The 19,486-nt window shown below is 36.8% G+C and overlaps 1 protein-coding gene across 1 annotated transcript in view; it reads left to right on the top strand.

Annotated features, from left to right (window-relative positions):
* The window catches only part of SLC41A2 (solute carrier family 41 member 2), a gene marked incomplete at both ends in the record, with an annotated part of 45,903 nt that extends 26,943 nt beyond the window's left edge, over window positions 1–18,960 (top strand). Inside the window, 3 exons of the mRNA XM_080363838.1 lie at window positions 7,166–7,297; window positions 8,067–8,215; window positions 18,775–18,960. Coding sequence (XP_080219964.1) covers window positions 7,166–7,297; window positions 8,067–8,215; window positions 18,775–18,960 — 467 coding nt within the window. The remainder of the gene's footprint in view (window positions 1–7,165; window positions 7,298–8,066; window positions 8,216–18,774) is intronic.
* Window positions 18,961–19,486: the final 526 nt, after the last annotated feature.

The raw sequence follows: 19,486 nt of genomic DNA on the forward strand, positions 1-19,486 counted from the left end.
TTCCTTTTCGTTTCATTTTTGTAATACGAATGATATCAAAGAACAAGTTGTTGTTCAGCTGCAGAAAGACTAATTGACACAACTATTTTGAATTATGGATTGTATGCAGGAGCGCACAAAAGTGAGAATGTTCTTGCCTTCCTGCTCTTGACAGATATACAAGAAAAATCAATCTGGGAATTTTGTTGGCCTGATTCTCCTCTTGTGTGGGTATTAATTGATTTTTGTCCCATTGCACAAGTTCTATTGTAGATAATTGGGAAACAACATGGTATTCTGTCGTTGGTTAATCTCTCTTCATAGAACTGGATTGCTGAAAATCTTTAATCTTAATGAATTCATTTGCATATAGTTTGCCATTTCTACACAGATATTTGTGTGCCCCATCATGCAACTGTTCTTTATTGGTCTTACCAACCGTTATGGCTCTGGTCATTAAAGCTGAGTATGTAGGCTTTATCTTGTCCCAGTGCTTTCACAGTAGGTGGTTTTCTTCAGGAACCTTCAAGAAAAAGAAAAAAAGAAGAATAAGATGAGAACCTTGAGGAGACAAAGGGACTTTATAAATAGGGTAGCTGAATACTGCTTTGGAAAATTGCTCTTACCTATCCTCTGGTTCCCCCGTGGTGCTGAACAAGTAATTTAAATCAGATTTTTTATTAATTAGTAATAACGTAATTATTTTTTTTCTGGAATTCATGATTGCAAATTCTGGAACTGACCCATAGAAATACTAAACATTTATTGGTACAAATGAAACATTTTAGAGTCTGCTTTAAATACTGAAACATTTTGGAAAAAAATGAAGGCCTTAAATATTTTACATGAGACATCCAAAACTGAAAAATGCTCTTTGCAGAGAGTACAAAAATATCACTTCACAGGTACATTTTTAAAATAAATGCAATAATGTTTGTAAAGGACTCAGATTTATAGTGACAAGCACCACTGAAAAGCAGAATGGAAACTAGTAAGTCTCTTCAGTCCAAGCTTTGAATAGTACATAGTAAATAAGACTATCAGGTATTCATTATATGCTAAGGATAAAGCAAATTATCAAAGTGATGTTTAGTTAGGCTATACTTAGTGGTGTTAAATTAGAGGTCTGAGAGGGAGAATAGTAGTTGTATTATTTGATTGCATCATAATTTATACCAATTCTACCCATGGAGCATTTACACACAGATCAGAGGGCTGCATCTACAATGAACTTTGGCTCTGGAACACTTTGATTCTGGGGGCCTGGCCTTCTACAGATAAACTAAAACCCTGAGCAAGGGGCTCACGGTGTTTTCTGAAAGTTGGTGAGCTACCTTGGACAAATCACAGGAGGACATTTTCCTTCTCTACTCAAGATTCAAAATTTAGAGTCCTTTTCTAAGGTTCGGTCAATAGATCTGTTCTTCAAAATCAGTAAGTAGTGCTTGCCCTGCTCATTTGAAATGTGACCGAAATAAAGTTGGGAGGAAAAGGTGGCTGTATTTATTTTTTTATGAAATCACAGAATCATTTAGGTTGGAAGAGACCTTTTGAGATCTAGTCCAACTCCCTGCTCAAGCAGCGTCCACTAGAGCAGATTATCCAATACTGTGTCCAGTAGAGTTTTGAATATCTCCATAGATGGAGACTTCACAATCTCTTTGGGCAACCTGTTCCAGTGTTTGACCACCCTCACTGTAAAAAAGAGTGTGGTTTTTGGTTTGGTTTTTTTTTTTTTGCATTCAGATGGAATATCTTGTGTATCAGCTTTTTGCTCATGGCCTCTTGTCCTGTCAGTGGGTACTAATGAGAAGAACCTGACTCCCTTTTCTTCATAACTCTCCTCAGGTATTTATATAACGTGATAAGATCTCCCTGAGCCTTCTCTTCTCCAGGCTGAACAGGTGCAGGACTTTGAGTTTCCTATTGTTGAACTTCATGAGATTCCTATCAATCCAATTCTCCAGCCTAACCAGTACCCTCTGAATCATAGTACAGTGGTTTATCAGTCACTCCCTCAGTTTTCCGTGGAAAATGTTACCCTGTTTATCAAAACATGCAGTACAAGATCTGAGGGGAAAAAAACCAGCCCAGTGTGTTACCCAGAGCACTGGATGGTCTCTGACTAGTCTGCGTCAGCAACACCCATTCAGCTTCCCTTAACTTCTGTTTTTATACCTGTAACGAGGGTTGAGACATGGATTTGCTTTGAAATATTCTTTATGATGCATTGATGTGAAGTACTTTTAATGTGATTTTCAGAATAGCGTGATTACTTCTATTATTAGAAAAAAGTCCTTTTTCCAGATAATGATTAATAGGATCACGCTCGTAGGCCTATTTGCAAATACGTGACATGGTTTTGGCTCTACTTTGGTTTTCTGTGCTTGTTATGCAAAAAAGAACTGTGATAACAATTTTCAGAAGTATTTATTCTTTCTTAGCCCTTAGCTGGCTCGATTAAATGATGAGGTTTTCAATTTTCTTTTCACGTTGTAAGTCAGCGTGACATCCGTCACAGTTTAGCGGACAGTGTCTCTCCTGCTTATTGACAAAGTAACACTCTCATACTGAAGTTAAACACATCTGCTGTTCTGAGAGGAATGCAGTAACAGTTGCAGGATTTTACTTTTGAAAGAAATAATTTCCCTTTGTGTTGTAGTTCTCATGAGAATGAAAAGAAGCTAACAACGTTAATCTTTATTATAAAGTATTTGCCATGATACCGCAATACTGTTTTCCAGGAAAAAAAAGATTCTGACTTAAATGTTCATGGAAATAGTCTTCATATCTGTCTATAGAGATTTTCATAATAGGAGCAGCTACTGAGCACGTGACCATTTTATGCATTCAGAAGCCGCTGAGAAGCTATCAATTTTGTGTATTGACATCTTGTCAACCTACGCAGTTTTATCTGTTTTCTGCTTCTTGCAGGGATCTGATTAATCTGATACTGCTGAGATAATGTCACAGGAACAGCAACTGCTGTTACCAAACAAACAGAATATCTCTGTACATATTGAAGTGATTCATTCAATGCAAGCACAGCTTTATATACAAGTCATTCTATAACCAGCAGAACAATGAAACCTGATTCCGTGCTGATTTGTTTTCATAGCAGTAGGTAGCCCTTTCAACCCCGAGTGTTCCCTGTGGCCTCGTGTCCCTGCAATACCTGCTGCTCACAACATCCTGTCCCTTCTCTCCCTGCTTTCCACATCATCGTTCCTCTTCTGTATCATTGAACTACTCGCTGAGCAAGCGGCATCATGCCTATTACTAAGCTAGGTGCTGACTGGCTGGATGGCGTGCTCATAGTGCTACCTACTCAGCTCATATTACTGCTTTTGTCTCTACTGAGGGCATGGGTTTGAATCTTTATTTCCCCAGCCACTGTTTCCTTTATGTTAGGTTGGTTAATCCTGCTTGGAGGTAGGTAGTATCTTTATCCTTGTGTCTGATGTGGTTGAAATTGGCCTAAACATTCAAAAATAAATAGAAGGAAGAATTGGTAGATGAATGGACAGAACTAAAAGTGTGACTGCTGCTGTCCATCACCACACATTGTCAGCTGGTCGAGGCTGAGCAGAATGTATGGATTCTAGAAGCTTTTTACACTTCTTATACCTGCTTATCTTCTATGAGTTAAAAATATGCCACTGAGATTATTGAGACTCAGACCAAATGAAAATTAAAATAATTTTGCTTAACATGAATATTGTGTTTCCAGCTAGCTAAAATAGATTGTAGCTGTGATTAAAATAGAAAAGAGAATATTACATCTCTCAAAATCATGCTCCACACTGATTGTTTCGGTTGGCATGTCAGCTTCCTTTGCAGAATAGGTATCACCTCCTTTTACCAGTGTCCCATGGCTGCCCAGTTTGTTTTAGAATCACTTTTAATATTTTTCAATAATTTTTCTTGTTATTTACACACACAACAGGCCTTGGGACATAGTTTCTCTAAACAATGGTTATAAAAGTTTTAAAAAAATATATGATTAATAGCTACCCATCAAAGGACTGACAACCAATCTCATACCTTCTTTCACAGACTTGTCCATGTCTCTGTTGCCCAGACGGGTTTTCTAATTGCCATTTCAAATGGGCTAATTTCTATCTTCCTTAATTGTTTTCTTGCACTCGGTTTCCCTTGTTATTAATTCGGGAAAGAGGTCCAGATCATCTATCATATTTCTGATTGCCTGAATTTGTTGAAGCAGATAATTATCAGTCACAAGAGGAAATTGCATGCATCCTAGGAAATACTTGAAATCTGTGCTTTTTTTGTGCCAACATGGTTTGTGGTTGCAGTCCTACAAACCTCAAAGCATACCTTGAAAAATAGCCCTATTTACTTCTATCTTTTATTTCTTATCGTAGTGCTATAATAGACATGGGTGGTGAGAGAAGAGCTTACTGATTTTTTCTTTTAATATTGTTTTGAATATATCAGTTATTGCCATGTTAGCCTACTTGTAGTTACCCAGGTTGCTTTTATCCCCTCTTTTTAAGCAGAAACTGTTTCATATTTTCTAGTCATATGGCACCATCGTCAGCTTTGTAGCTTTATTAAGAAGCATTTTTACATAACAGCTTTTTCATAATTCAGTCACAGAAATTATCTGATCCCCATCCAAATATAGTGCAGTGATCCTTAGTTTTATCTCTGCTTCCCTTTCCATACCTTATTCTCATCTTTCAGAAGTATCAAAATTATTGTTCTCAATCAAAAGACAGACATTAGACCCTACTTAGATTGGTTTTAGTTCTTTAAAGCCCTTTTGTAGGTTATATAAGTACCTTCTTGTATATCTGATCCTGTGGTTTGTCTGAAAAAGCTGCTGTTATTTTAATTTTCTTTCCAAAGAGTGACTCAACCTTTTGGTAGTTCATATTTTGTCCCTCTATCTCCTGACCGGCAAGATGCAGGTAAGGTTCATAAATAGTCCTTTCTGCCAACTCCATGATTTTTTCTACCTTATTTCATGATTTAGATTTAAAACCGTTTGCTTAGAAGTCCTCTTCCTTTGTTAGGCTCTGCCATTAATTGTCTAGGAAGTGGTGAGACAGGAAAACTTCAAGTTCTCCATAGTAAATGTTTGTCCTAACCACTCCGTTGTCCTCAAAAGAATTTGACAAATACTGTGTTGTGGTGACCACAGACATTTGTTCTGCAGCCAAACAAGACCCTAAGCATCAGGTAAACAAACCAGTTCAACGACAGTAAACAAGGGCTTTCTCCTTCTGAAGTGAGGGCAAGATCTGTGCTACTTCTGCCTAATCATATCTTCTCAGAGCAGCCCATTGATATGTAAAGCATCTGGGGGAAAAAGAAGCATATGCTTGATATGCAAGTAGACAACTCTAGAGTATAACAGCAGTAGGATGCCACTGCATTCTGTAATGTAGATATAACAAATTCATGTAGTTTTCTGTTCACTGAAGTAAAAATTCATAGAACAGCCCAGGTTGGAAGGGACCTCGAAAGATCATCTTGTCCCACCGTTTATGGGGAAGGGAGTCTAGATGAGATTATCTAGCACCCTGTCCAGTTGCATCTTGAAAGCCTCCAGTGGTGGGAACTCCACCACGTCCTTGAGGAGATTGTTCCAGTGAATGATTGTTCTCACTGTAAAAAATGTCTTTCTTACATTAAGATGAAACTTCTTTCTGGTGCAACTTGTACCCATTGCCCATTGTCCTCTCCATGTGTCTCCTTGTGAAGAGAGAACCTCAGTCCTCTTTGTAGCCACCCTTGAAGTATTGGAAAACTGTGATGAGATCTCCTATGAGCCTTAATTTCTCCAGGGAGAAAAAACCTTACTCCTTCAGTCTTTCCTTATACGGCATGTTCTCCAGACCTTTCGTCATCTTCATGGCGCTCCTTTTGACCTTCTCGAATCTGTCCATGTCCTTCTTGAATTGTGAGGACCAAGACTGGACACAGTACACCAGGTGTGGCCTGACAAGCACTGAGTAGAGTCAGGTGATCATGTCCCTATCTTTGCACGTAGAGACAGATGCAGCCCAGGACCTGATTTGCCTTCAGTGCTGCATGGCTGACTCATGTTCATCTCATCCACTGGGAGCACCATGTGCCTTTCAGCAAGGCTGCTCCCGAGCCAGTGTGGAGCCCGATACCAATCCCTGGGGGACCCCACTTGTGACAGGCTGCCAGACAAAGTAAAACCCACTGGTCGCCATCCTCTGATAGTGACCTGTTAGCCTATTTCCTACTCTCAGACTACCCACCCAGTTTGTCTAGGAGGAAGCTGTGGGAAGCTGTCAACTGCTTTGCTGAAGATGGGTGTGATACTTGTCTTCCTCCAGCCATCAGAGATATCCCCCGATCTCCACAACTTTTCAAAGATTATAGACAGTGGCCTTGTAACAATACCAGCTATTTCTCTTTGCATCCTAGGGTGTTTTTTTTTTTCATAGAAATCTTTTTTCTAATGGGAAGTATATCAGCAGTTGTCACAGAGAAGTTAGAAACTCCATCATTATCATTATTTTAAAAATCAGTTAGTCAGACATTTGTCTTGTCCTTTCAACCTGAATTATGAATGGCAGATTATACTTAATCCTGCCCTGTAGCAAAGGGGAATGGATAGATTAGCTCTTGAAATCTTTTCTAATGTGATTCTAGGTGTGAAATCTGCATTTATGCCTGTGGTAGTGAGGGCATCTGCTTTGGATTATTTATACTTCCCAGCAATACTGACCTAGGAAGGTAATCCAGTAGCGGCTACTACAACTACATAGTACTTCTATTGTTCCAAAAGGGATTTCCAAAGAAGAGAGAGCAATAAAAGGGAGCTTCCCATATGAGAAAGCATCACATTGAACCTTTTGGAGGAATCTTTTGCATTTATGAATTAAAATTGCTCTCCAAATATCCAGATTTTCAGTTTGGATATTCCAAATATCCAGATTTTCAGTTTGGATATTCCAAATATCCAGTGATAAACCAAATTGTAGCCTGAGTTTTTTGACTGATTTCAGTGCTTGATGCTAGCCTGCCTATAGCTAATGTACATTCTAAAGATGCTTCTCTTTTCGACTTTTGTGTATAAGGGACTGTGGAAAAAATAGAGGAAGTTGGTAAATTTACAAAAATATCGCCTACTAGAGGAAAAAAATAGGTGAAAAATTACTGCTTGTTTCCTTTTATATTTCAGGTATCGGTGGTAATCTAGTAGCTATTCAAGCTAGCAGAATTTCTACCTACCTCCATTTGCACAGCATTCCTGGAGAGCTGCCAGAAGAAGCCAAGGGTTGCTATTATCCATGCAGAACCTATTATGGTACAGGTATGTATTAGTCTAGTTAATTATTAAAACCGCTGTCTCACGTCTCGTCATTTTCCCCCTGTATGCCAGACTTTACCACCAGTGAGAAAATGGATCTTCTTGTGTGCAATTGAACCTTCATCTTTCCTTAGCTGGTTTACCTGCTTCTAACCTTTGTCATTTAGAAGTTCAAACCAATCTCCTGTTAGGACCAAACTTTATATCTAACGTTATTACTATGCCAAGTCCCTGCTTTCCACTTCCCATTTGCCATTTTCTCTCTAGATTCTTGCTTCACAGCTTATTCCTGCCCTGTATTGCCCACTTTCCTAATAAAGTAGAAACTGTGGTGAAATGTGATGATTCAACAGCATGTAATACACTTTCAGATTTATGAAATGAATTGGAACACATGAGGAAACGGTAAACGTGATTACTTTTTGGAAAAATAAGGTACTTTTGAGGCTGTCTTGGATATGGTGTCCATAACGTCCTCTTTCCTAGGAAGGCTTCAGGATGTCACTGCAGCTCCAAGAAAGCAGATGATTTAACATGAGTACAGAACAAAATAAGACAGTTTGCACTGTCTTATGGAGGGGCCCTGCTTAACTTTCCTGGCTTTCTTCACCCTGTGAAAACCCTTATGGAGTCTTTTAGAAAAGAATAATGCCTGCTGTTCCAAAATAGTCAATGCTGTAGAAGTCCAAAATTGCTTGTTATATTAAAATGAATAAAAATCTGATATAGTAATTGAAAAGCTTAACTGAATTTTTTATTTTTTTTATTGTAGGAGTAAATAACAAATCAGCTCAAGTTCTGCTTCTTTTGGTGATTCCTGGACACCTGATTTTCTTGTACACGATCCACTTAATGAAAAGTGGCCACACTTCCTTAACTCCTATCTTTATAGCAGTATATTTATTTGCAGCTCTACTACAGGTAAGAACCAAGTACAACTTGAAAATGCTTGTATAAAAGCAAGTTCTACAAGAAAATCATGTTTTATTTGACTTCTGAAAACTCATGAATAGTACAAGACGTTATGGGTTAACACAAGCTTTCAGCACCGTTTTGAAGTAAATTATTAGAGAAGGAAAAATAGCATTTATGAATAATGAATGTGTCAAGGAAGACTCAAAGAAATCTCCTAAAGAGATTCATATTACTATTCTAGTTAACATAGCAAAAATGCAGTAGATGAGAATGTTACGGCTTCCTTGGTGTATTCTTAGTATTTATTAAAGTTGAAATTAGTCTGACAGTGATCACTGTCCAAGAAATTGTAATTGCATTAATTGTCAAACATTATTACATTAGTTTGGCTGGTCTTGCCTAGTGGCCTGTTCACACCCAGCAATGGCAGTTAGTGAAAGATGTCTTTTGAAATAGCAATGTCTTAAGGTGAAATAATTTTACTTAGAGAAGTCAGCAAAACAAAATGAAAGGTTTTTATTAAATCCACAGAGAATTTTTAGCTAAAACTTGGCTCAATTAATTATAATGTTTCATTGTACCTTAAAAACAAAAACTGACTGTTCTTGTTACATAATAAAAGTAGTTGAAATATCCGTAAGTTAAATATACATACTGCTGCTAAAAATGTGACCAACTTAGTTTTAAAATATAAACAACACCAACAGTCAATCGTTAATAAAAATTAGAAATTTTAATGTTCTGAATTGTCTTTCTGTGTTTATCACACAGCTATTTCTATAAAGATGGGTTCTGAAAACGGTTAGGATTCTAATTTCATACCAGAATTCTGTGCTTTTTTGGTAGAATATAACTGGGAATGTTCCAACCTTTGCAAGTAAGAATGTCATACTAAAAGTTATCAATTACTTTTGATTTTCCTCTTACATAATATTCCTAGTTTCCAGCCTTATCACTTGTTTTATACTTTGTTCTCCTGAGGAAATGATGCTGTTCTGGCTGGCTGGCTGTCCTTTCTAGTAACTTTTGAATCCTTTCAGTTAAGTTTTTCTAAGTTTCTCTCAGTGATACCAAGTTCTTATGAGCTTAACAAAAACAGATTGGGGAAAGGGGCCCTGTTAATGCCTCTGCTGAAGGTAAGACACGGTGTGATTTCAGCCATTATTATACTGCAGAGATTTCACATGTGAATCAACTTGAATTCATAAATCTATATTAAATCTACGTGATACTCCTGCTCACAGAACTGCAATCACGACATGTTTAAGGATACAAACCTTTTCTTCAGCAGCAAGGATAGGTTAAGATGTGAGAAACGCAAAAGTTCAGCTGAAAACCAGGTTAAGGCATTAGGGCAGGCCTTTCAGATCACAAAGTAATTCAGATTCAAATCCAGCACATATACACGTGTAAAGTGGAGTTTTATAAATTCAAGGTCTGATTATTCAGTTTTGCAGTCATGCGTCTCTGTTGCGGTCCCTAAGGCCATACCTGATTTTCTTGATTTTTTACCTATAAAGCAGACATATAGCTTTTTTTTTCCCCCCACTCCCTTTTATAGATTGTTTTTTTCCTCTTTACCTTGTCTTAAGCCATAACAGGCAGTTTGAGATGTATTTACTTTGAATCTGAGTAACAGTATTGCACACTATAACTTCTTGTGGGTCTTGACAGATTTATCGTTTGGAACCCTGTGTTTTTTAGCACCTGAAAATATTTAATAGATTCTTTCCCCCATTTTAATTATTCTGGCATTTTTCTAGTAGTGATTATTGTAGTTTTGCATACCTCCAATTAGAGCAGATTTAAAATTTTCAGAGAGACAATTCTTGCTTTAACCCTTAAATCTTGAGCATGCTTCTGTGATAAGTTATATACCTGTCAGTCTGAAGTACTTCTGTCCTTCAGTTGTGTGCTTTTATGTTTCTCCTTGAGAAAGGAAAACAGTTAAATATTTGTATTCATTCCTCTTCGCTTTTTTCAGTGACATCATCTATGCACCTGGATATAGTAAAGAACAGTGTTCAAGCTGCCATTTCTTTGGGTATAAGCCAACATTCTTCCACAATTCTTTTATATTTTTGTCCTCCCAATGAGAGCTTTTCCAGTTCTGCTGTAAAACTGAAATACCTCACAGCTAATTACTGTAATTTCAATTATCAACAAAACAAATCCATCAACAGTCTTTTGAGCACTGAGTGAACTGCATTCTAGGCCTTTTTTGTAGTATATTGGACTTTGCATTAATTTTCACTTTGCATGGAAGGCATATGAAAATGGATATCAAAAATTCCAAGCCTGCTGCTTGCAGGCTGGATCTTTTATGTTAGAGGTGGTAGATGACAATTTAATCGAATACAGTGATTCCCAAAGGTAGGAGTTAATTATGGTTAGTCCTGTATTTGAAGAGGTTGGATATCACTACTGTGCCCTTTCCAGTTCCTTGCTTATATTGAGTGGGGTCAGAAAGAGTAGCTGAATAATGATTATGCCAATACACAACCTATTAACATTTTTTCTACTATTTTTTTTAATAAACCTAAATTAAAAAACAACAACAGCAACAAAGCAAATTTACTATCTTTAAAATCCAGGTGACTGTTGTAAATTGCTAAATTGTTTAATGACATTTTACAGTGGCCTGAAATAGATTTTTAATTGACTTCAAGATCTGTTTATTATCTCTGATGTTCTCGGTCTGTGTTCGTTTAAAATGGAGAGGAAGGGGTTCAGGAAATTACAAGAGTAGAACTGGAATGTTATAGTAAGCCGAAAAGAATCAAAGAAATGTTAACACAAAACCTTTAATTATTACTTTTTTATTTCTCTCTTCCTCTGTCAGTTAATGCCAGTCCACATTATCTCTACAGGAAATTTGTAACATATATGTGAATTCTATTTGGCATTTTAACAAGGCTTTTTCAGATTGCCTGTAAACTTTAATATTCCTCCTCCCAAAGTGATAAAATGGAATTTATTTGCATTGCAAGCTCTAGGCAGTATTACTGGAGTTCCAGTCAGGTATTTAATTTCAGTTTAATTCAATTCTGGTGCTTTAATTGTTTGATTTTTGGTTTTTTGCTACCCATGCCTACTAGCTCTTTCCTGTCTTCTCCCTACCTGTTCTTAGATACTCTCTACCCAGCATGTCATTTAATTGAAATATTATGGGAAAAAAAGTCATTAATATGGCATGATGTGCATTAGCAATAGTATGATTTACTTATTATTGACTAAAAACATACTATGTAGTGAAACAAAGTACGGTTTCGCTATGTAGCCGCTTCTAAGAATCATTCTATTAAGATATTTTAAATAATCAGAAGAGCCATTATTATGATCTGCATTCTGATTCTCTATGAACAAGACAGTTCTGGGTTTGTAGACTTAAGAAAACCCAGGAAGTGTTTTATTTTCTTTTATTTTAATTTTCCTACCTTTAATAGTACAGTTGTTTCTGTTCTTTAAATAAATACATATTCTTGAAATGTTCTTCAATTAAATTTATCAATTACTTGTCTTGAAATCCAAGATAATACTCCCTTTAACTTTAGAGGGGCTGGGATTTCACAATTATATTTTCATGAAGGTGGAGAAAACTGCACAAATATTTATATTAATCTGAATTCAACTAGAACTTTTAGGCTTGAGTTCAAAAGGTCTGAATCAGCTCTGTAGTGAAGAGTCTGTTCTGTGTTTATGAATGGCAGCATCAGAGGAAAATTAAAAATAAATATTATGCTCTCTAAGTATGGAGGGTACTTCACATAATTCAGTGTACAGTATCTGGGCAAGCCAATGTGCAGTAAGGAAAAGCAGTATATTGCTTTTCAATGTGTTTTGGATTTGATGAGTGGCCTCTATTTAAGAGGAAAATTTTACAAAAACGAGTCACACATGAGCACATACTAGTGTGCTACATACAGTTACAATCTGGCATTTGACCAGCAAAGAATATATTAATTGACAAACAGTCCTCCTCTTGTAGTTCACAAAGGCACGAGTATTTTTTAACTGTACGAGGCTGCACACTCAGTAAAGTTTCATCTTCTGTCTTGTCAACCTGCAGCAGAACACGAGCAGTGCTGGAATTGCCAAGCCATCGCTCCTGGCACAGGGCTCTCGGCATTCAAAGGCGGCCTCTGTTCTGTGGCTTCTCACTGAGCCAGTCAAATGCCCTCTGAGGAATTTTCACACCTCCTACCCAAATCTGAGCACACAGTTACGTTAAAGACTCAGGGAATAAACAAACAATAGGAGATTCCCAGAGCTATTACCAAGCAAATAAGTAGTTCCAAAATGCAGTCCTTCTTATCCGCTGAAGGTCAAATGGATACTGCTGTGAAGTAACTTTCTGCAGGACTTCAGGGCTCTTTGGGGCAATAGAAAACTAAAAATTCAGCAGTGCTCATAGTGACCTCCTGCTCACATCAAAAATGGCTCAGATTTCTCACTAGCGTGAGGGTTCTAATGATGTGGAGTAATAACTCATGGGGTATACTGTGCATTATACAGAAATAAAGTCGTGTTTATAGAGAAAATATTGATGCATTTTAAATACTGCTTTTCCTATTAGGAAAGGTTATTTCCAAAATGCAGAGCCTATAATTGCAAAAGACACTATACAATTCAAGGAAATATGGAAACCAAGGTCTGAACCTGGACAGTTCTGCCTGTTCAACGCTTTCTCACTGCAGCATGAGAAGCACACTTGCCAGATTCATTGTGATCAGAGTGTGGGGATCACCCACTCTTTCACCCCCAGGTACAGTGCTGTCTGGTCCATGCCCAGCTCCTGCTGAGGCATTAGCAGGGACAGATCATTTTTGCCACCACAAGGCTGAGCTCAAAGTGCTTATGTATAATATGTAGCACGATGTACTGAGCTATGCTAGTGCAGGTTGAGCATACCTGAAGACCGAAGGGTCTGGGTTGCATTCAGACATCTGACAAACAGCCTGAAATTAGGGCTGTCTTGGTCAAACCAGGGTGTCTGGCAAAACTGCGAAGAAATTAAGATGACAGTCTGAGGAATTTGGATTTAAACTGCGGAATAAAAAATAAAGTTCCTTCCCACAAAATTACATCAATATAATCAAATGGATTTAGAAACAACTTTAGTTAGGATGGTGTCCTCCTTTTCACCTGATGAAGTTTTAGTCTTTCATGAATGTATGTAATGCTGTCTGGGTGCTTAGATACCATAGCATAGCTAATACCACTGAGCTACAACATGAACAACAGCAGCCAGAAAGAACTTGCTGTACAGCGGTTCCTTTGCAGCCAGACATGGTGGAAATCTCTATAGGTTTGGAGGAAATAGTGACTTATTTCCCCTGGACGTGATTGATACACACCACATATGCTAACTGAGAACACAGTGGAGAAAAATTTATTTTGAAAAATATATGTTGACCCTACTCTGAGAGTTCACTGACTACAGAATTCTGGCTGTGGACAATGGAAATTCAGCAAGTAAGTTCAGTGTAAATCTATTATGAGTGCTTTACAGTTACTACTTATTTTCACATGAAGACATAAAAAGCCATTTAAAATCTGAGAAATGTAATATATAATTTAATGCTTAACTTAATGAAGAGTCACTAGAGGACCTAAACCATAAATCTGGTGAGAATGATGTAAAAGTCAGGACACAGTAGTTTTTAGAGAATTGGAGTTTTTCTCTCATAATTTAAAACAAAACACAACAACAACAACAACAACAACAAAAAACCCCACAAGAAACCTTACTTTTGAATTTTATGGATTTATAGGAGTTCTTATGCAGTAGTTACCAGATCTTGTCATGGTCACATTATAAGTGAATTTTGATTCAATAGAAGTTTGAGACCAAAGCAGAATTAAAATACTTTTGAAAGAGGTTACCACAGTTAATTTGCATCTGTGTTTCCTGTCTAAAGTAGGAGAATCAAACTATTTTATAACACACCTTCACATGGAAACTATTTAAGGTGAATCAGCAGTACCAGCAACATGCAGGATATCCTGTCCAATTAAGGCGTACTAAATAAACTGTTAAAAGGCCTTGGTGCTACATACTAAACTTATAGTAGAAATTCAGTAACACCTGTGTGAAAAAGCATTTAAAATATATAACCTAAACTTTCTCATTCCAGTCTGGTGTTGAGATTCACTAATCACAGCAACTAATCTATAAACTAATATAAACATGAAATATCCAAACCTGTTTTACAAATAATATGCATTGAAATATTCTACTTTTTATCACTGTAAATTTGGCATGCATTCACTGATGAAATATGGTCACCCCAGGTGAAGGAAACAATAACAATTTTACAGCATCCTACAAGATATTGATTAGGCTATAGGAAGCTTAGACAGTATTAAGGGTGTTTGGAGGGAGTTATATATTTCTAAGTAATGGAGTTTCATTCTTTTCCCAATTCAGAAGTCATGATAAATTAATTACATGAGAAAATGAAGGTAGCTTATAGGGGAAAAAAAAAGGAAAAAAACTGCTTTGTAGTGTATTGTAGTGTATAATGTTCCCATTTTCAGTCTTGCAATCCTAACTTTTAAGCTTTAAATAGTGAGGCTCACTTTTATTTAATCATTCCTATTCAATTTCGGTTTCGATCTGATATTCATAATTTGAATCAGAAAGTTCAATATCAAGAATTACTCTCTATTTCTGTCCTTTGTTGTACAAAATGATATGTGTGCTTATAAGCCTTATTTTCAGAATCTTCATTATTAGGGTTTCATAAAGACTTTGCTCTTTCCTTCTCTGCCTTCCCTCTCTCTCTCCCTCTCATTCTTATTGCTGTATTCTGCTGCTTTTATCTTCTGAGGACCTTTTGTGACAATGTGACTGATAAGTCTTTTTAGAAATACAGTCTAAAACTGATTATATCTTTACTTTCATTTTCCTCAATTTTGATTGTATTTTTTTTTCCGGAAGAGTAATAACTTAGCATGATCTTCCTTTTAAAAAATCAAAACAACTGCGATTTTGTCTGTATTTTTCCAGTCCTTGCTCTGGGCTGCTTTTATTTTTTCCTTTTGATCAGTGACTATAGCCTGTCTCCTTTTTCTTAGTACGTATATAGATATTTAGGTTCTTTTTATCTTTCTTAAAACTTGTAGTTATTTCATTCTCAGTCTAGGAGAATTCCTGGTGCTCTGTTTCATAATTCTTCTACTACTCATCACTTTTTTTGCAAAAAGTTCCCTTCCTCTCTGTATATTAAATAATTTAAAAATACTACCTCACATATTGAACAGCTCTGCATATATTTAGAAGCTTTTCTTATCACTTTTCTACAGCATTTCATGCTAAACAGATACTTTCTCTGCTGTCTTATTGGGCTTTTCTGGAAGGTCGATCCCTTTATTTTTCCCCTCAAAACCAGCTGGTTTTCAATGTGAAGCAGGAAGGTTTTCTTCTTCATAGCATGATTGCAGAGCAGAAGTACACAGTATGTGTAGTGCTGTGCCATCTGCGTGATTTTACTGAAATAAGTGTAGGTCACTGATAAATCCCAGAAAATCTGAGGTGTTGTGCTACTAAAATAACAAGTCTCGCAATGTCTTTTGTATTATTTTTCTCCTTTTTTTTTATATCTGTGAGAACTTTGTGAGTGACTTTTCTTATAACTTTAAATTCAAAAATTCAAGGACTTTCTTACTTTCAAAAATTCAGCAAACTCATAGGTAGGGCTTTTTTTTTTTTTTTTTAAATATCAGTTCATTGATGACCTCGATTGTCCCTTCTTAACATTGATAAGAAGAAAAATCTCATTAAAGATTTAACTCACATTGATGAACTTCTGTCTGGCATTACAAACTACTGTGGCCAAATAAGCAACCATTTCCAAACACTCATCTGTATAAACCTTCAATGTGAATTTCAAGCCATCCAGATGCATGATGGTAGCATTATTAATCAAAACAAAGGCTGCTGAACTGCGGCCTCGTAACTTATTCTGTAAGCACTGTGTCCAATTGCTATCATATACTGTTATAAGCATCAGTTAACATAATATGCTATAACTTTTTTCCTATTACTTGCAGAAGCCAGGTTTGTTATAATTTGCATTATGTGTTCTGCATCCTTAAGTTAATATAGCAAATTAATTATCTGGAAGGGTTCACAAAACTTCATTTCCAAACAACCCATTTTTCACAGTAATCCAAGTCAATTATTTTAGGGTGGAAAATATATAGACAAATTAAAGGTTTTCGTGGCATGATTTTTAAGAGCCAGAAGTCTACACTGTCATTGAAATAGGACTTTTTTATGTCTCATTGGTTGTGTTGTAGAAATGCATTATAAATTTCTTGAGGGTTTTGATTGCGGGGTGACAATAAAACCGTGGCAGACATATTGTTGACCTCCTCTCCTCCCCATTCCCCCTTTTTAGCCCCTCCCTCTCCCCCCTTCCTACTAAGGACAAGCAATCTGGAGGGAAAGAGGGACAGAGAGAAGAGAGCTAGAAAAGTTTTACTAATGCTACTAATAAGAATAGATAAAATAATACAAAATATACAAAACAAATCTTGAAAGTCTCAGCAACTGCAGAGCTGGCACCCGAAGTCCTGGATTGGACTCTGCAGCCAACCGGAGCTGGATTCAGTCTGTCACTAGGCCTCAGTTCGCAGGGACGACTAGCAAGGTCCTCTCCTAATGTCGGCCATAAGCAAAAGGGACGAAAAAGGACGAGATCCTAGTGATCTCCCACTTTTATATGAAGTATTCACGCGAATGGGATATTATACTTTGTTGGTCAGTTTCTTGGTCACCTGTTTCTGGTTGCCCCTCTCGCAAGATGTGAATCTGGCCGTATCAATAACTTCTCATTCTATTGCTCTGTTTACCAAAACATGTGTCTGGTTCTCCAGGAAAATGCAGTTAATATGAAAGCTTTAGCTGACAGGCAAATTCACTAAAAGAGAAACTTGTTTTTTAACAGAACCAGGACAAAATTATTCCTGAAACGAACGTTCTTCTAATAGAACATGCAGAACTATTGTTGGTGTGGGGCGCTACCGAGTCTTCTGTGTGCATCCTGTAGGAGATGTTAATGTACAGTATCTTTTATAAACAGGCCTCTTTTTGTCTCTGTCAGAAGAAGGAGCCGACTCAAAGAATCTGATAGTCTTCCAAAGAAAACATCTGTTTTAAATATATTTGTTTGGATTCCAGTCAGCACACCTAGGACTTGCATAATTAGCTTAGACTACACAGTTCTCTTTTCAGAAGATATGTTTATATAAATAAGCCATGCATTTTTCATTAAGCAAATACTCCTATCTTTTTTTTTTTTTTAATTAGAAGTTCCAGCTTGCATTTTAACATATACTTTTGCAAAGCAAAGGTTAATTGAAAAACTTTTTCAACACAGTTTTTAATATGACATTGATTTTACTGTATTTTTTATTGTGGAGAGGTGTGTTACAACCATCTTACCAGTATTTCAGTAAACGATTGCGTACATTTATAAGCATGCCTTTGATACCAGTAATTGATCATTTACTAAATAAAATGTGAATTTTGTACCTTTTACTCCTTTTGATACTGCATATTCCTTTAAATGTACATAGTAGACTTTTAAACAATGAATTATGGTAGGAACTGTCTGAAGTTTACCCTTCCTAAAGATCTGATTAACTAAAAATACATAAAATACAGTGTTTATTCCATCTTAAGCAGTTCCTTAGACGAGACAAGAAGAAATGGAAGCTCAGTTAGTGGTCCTTTCTCCATTCATCTCTTGCCATCTCCACATGATTCCACTGAACCAGAATCTCTTATCATACAGCTCTGCAACATTAAAAGAATTATTCTCTAAAATTGGTTTAATGATTATGCATAGCTTTGGTATGAAGATCAAACCTCTCAAATGTTCAGACGTTCACAGTTGGGAATGAAATCTTTTACTGCGGGACAAATTCAGCCTGGAGTGACAATTTCATAATATATATTGCAGGTGTGCCTTTTTACAGCAGGGCTGAAGTTGGCATTTCATGCATAAAACTAACTTCGAGGCTATTTTTTGCACTACATGCAAACCAGATGAAACTGTTCTTAATCTGACCTGGTGTTCTTTAAATCACGTCTGATTTCAACTCAATTCTAGACCCGCAAAAACAAGAGTCACACCTGAGTCAAGTGTTTTCATCTGTGGAAACATCAGTCGGTTCATGATGATTTTGAAGCCCCACGTATGCTCTCACTGTACAGAGTGATGTCTTGTGTGAGAAGCGCAGTTGTGCGTTTGGTTGGAGTTTTTGCTTTTTCTTGCCATTTTCAGGAGTCCTCAAGCACAGACTGAGTGAAAAATGCTGTCAATGATTCAGTGTGTTCCTTCTACCTGTGCGTGTGATTGACTGAGTGAGGTTGGCTAAAGACACGGTCTGTCTCTAATTGTGCGGAGTTTTAGTGTGAAATTAATTCATTTTAATTACTCGTACTTTTCCAAAAGCCGTTTTTTACAATAATTCAAAGTACTAAGGACTGTTGACTTCCTTTCAATATAACTTATGTGATAGTAATATGATTTTGGTTGGTTGTTGTTCTGTAGGTGTTTACTCTGCTGTGGATTGCTGACTGGATGGTGCACCACTTCTGGAAAAAAGGAAAAGATCCTGATAGTTTTTCTATCCCTTATCTTACTGCGCTGGGAGACCTGCTTGGAACTGCCTTACTAGCTGTAGGTTTCCATTTTCTGTGGCTCATAGGTGACAGAGATGGCGATGTCGGAGACTAATTATTCCAATGGATGCAATGACTCTTCCTGGAATACTGACAAGGCCGATCATTCCACTTGAAGGTCCTCAAAGTGATTGTTCCATTTGGTATAAGTAAATCAAGTTGACATGGATATAAAACAGCCTTAATGAGTTTTAGTTTGGTTTGATTTTTAAAAAATAGGATGGAAGTAGGAGTATACTTGAGACCTTTACTCTGAAAACAGTTGGATTGCTGCTAGTTGAAAACATCTGAGTAGACGCAATGAAGGGCAAATAGGTGCTTTATCAAGTTATACCTTTTTAAAAGATCTGGTCTTTTAAAAGAACAATTCCTTACGTGTGTTGCAAACCAGAACAATCTCTAATTGCTCATTCAGTGATGATAAAGAAGAGGGTAAGGCCCAATCAGTGGCTTGCCTTGTCTTTTCCTCCCTGGAACAAAGTGGGTATATATTTTCATCTTGCCACAGAAGTGGTTAATAGACCTCAGATGAATTCAGTTTCAAAGACATTACCTGATTAGCTGCTGATATGTTCTTATCT

The sequence above is a fragment of the Nesoenas mayeri genome (assembly GCF_963082525.1).
Source record: "Nesoenas mayeri genome assembly, chromosome: 1".
NCBI classification, from domain to species: Eukaryota; Metazoa; Chordata; class Aves; order Columbiformes; family Columbidae; genus Nesoenas; species Nesoenas mayeri.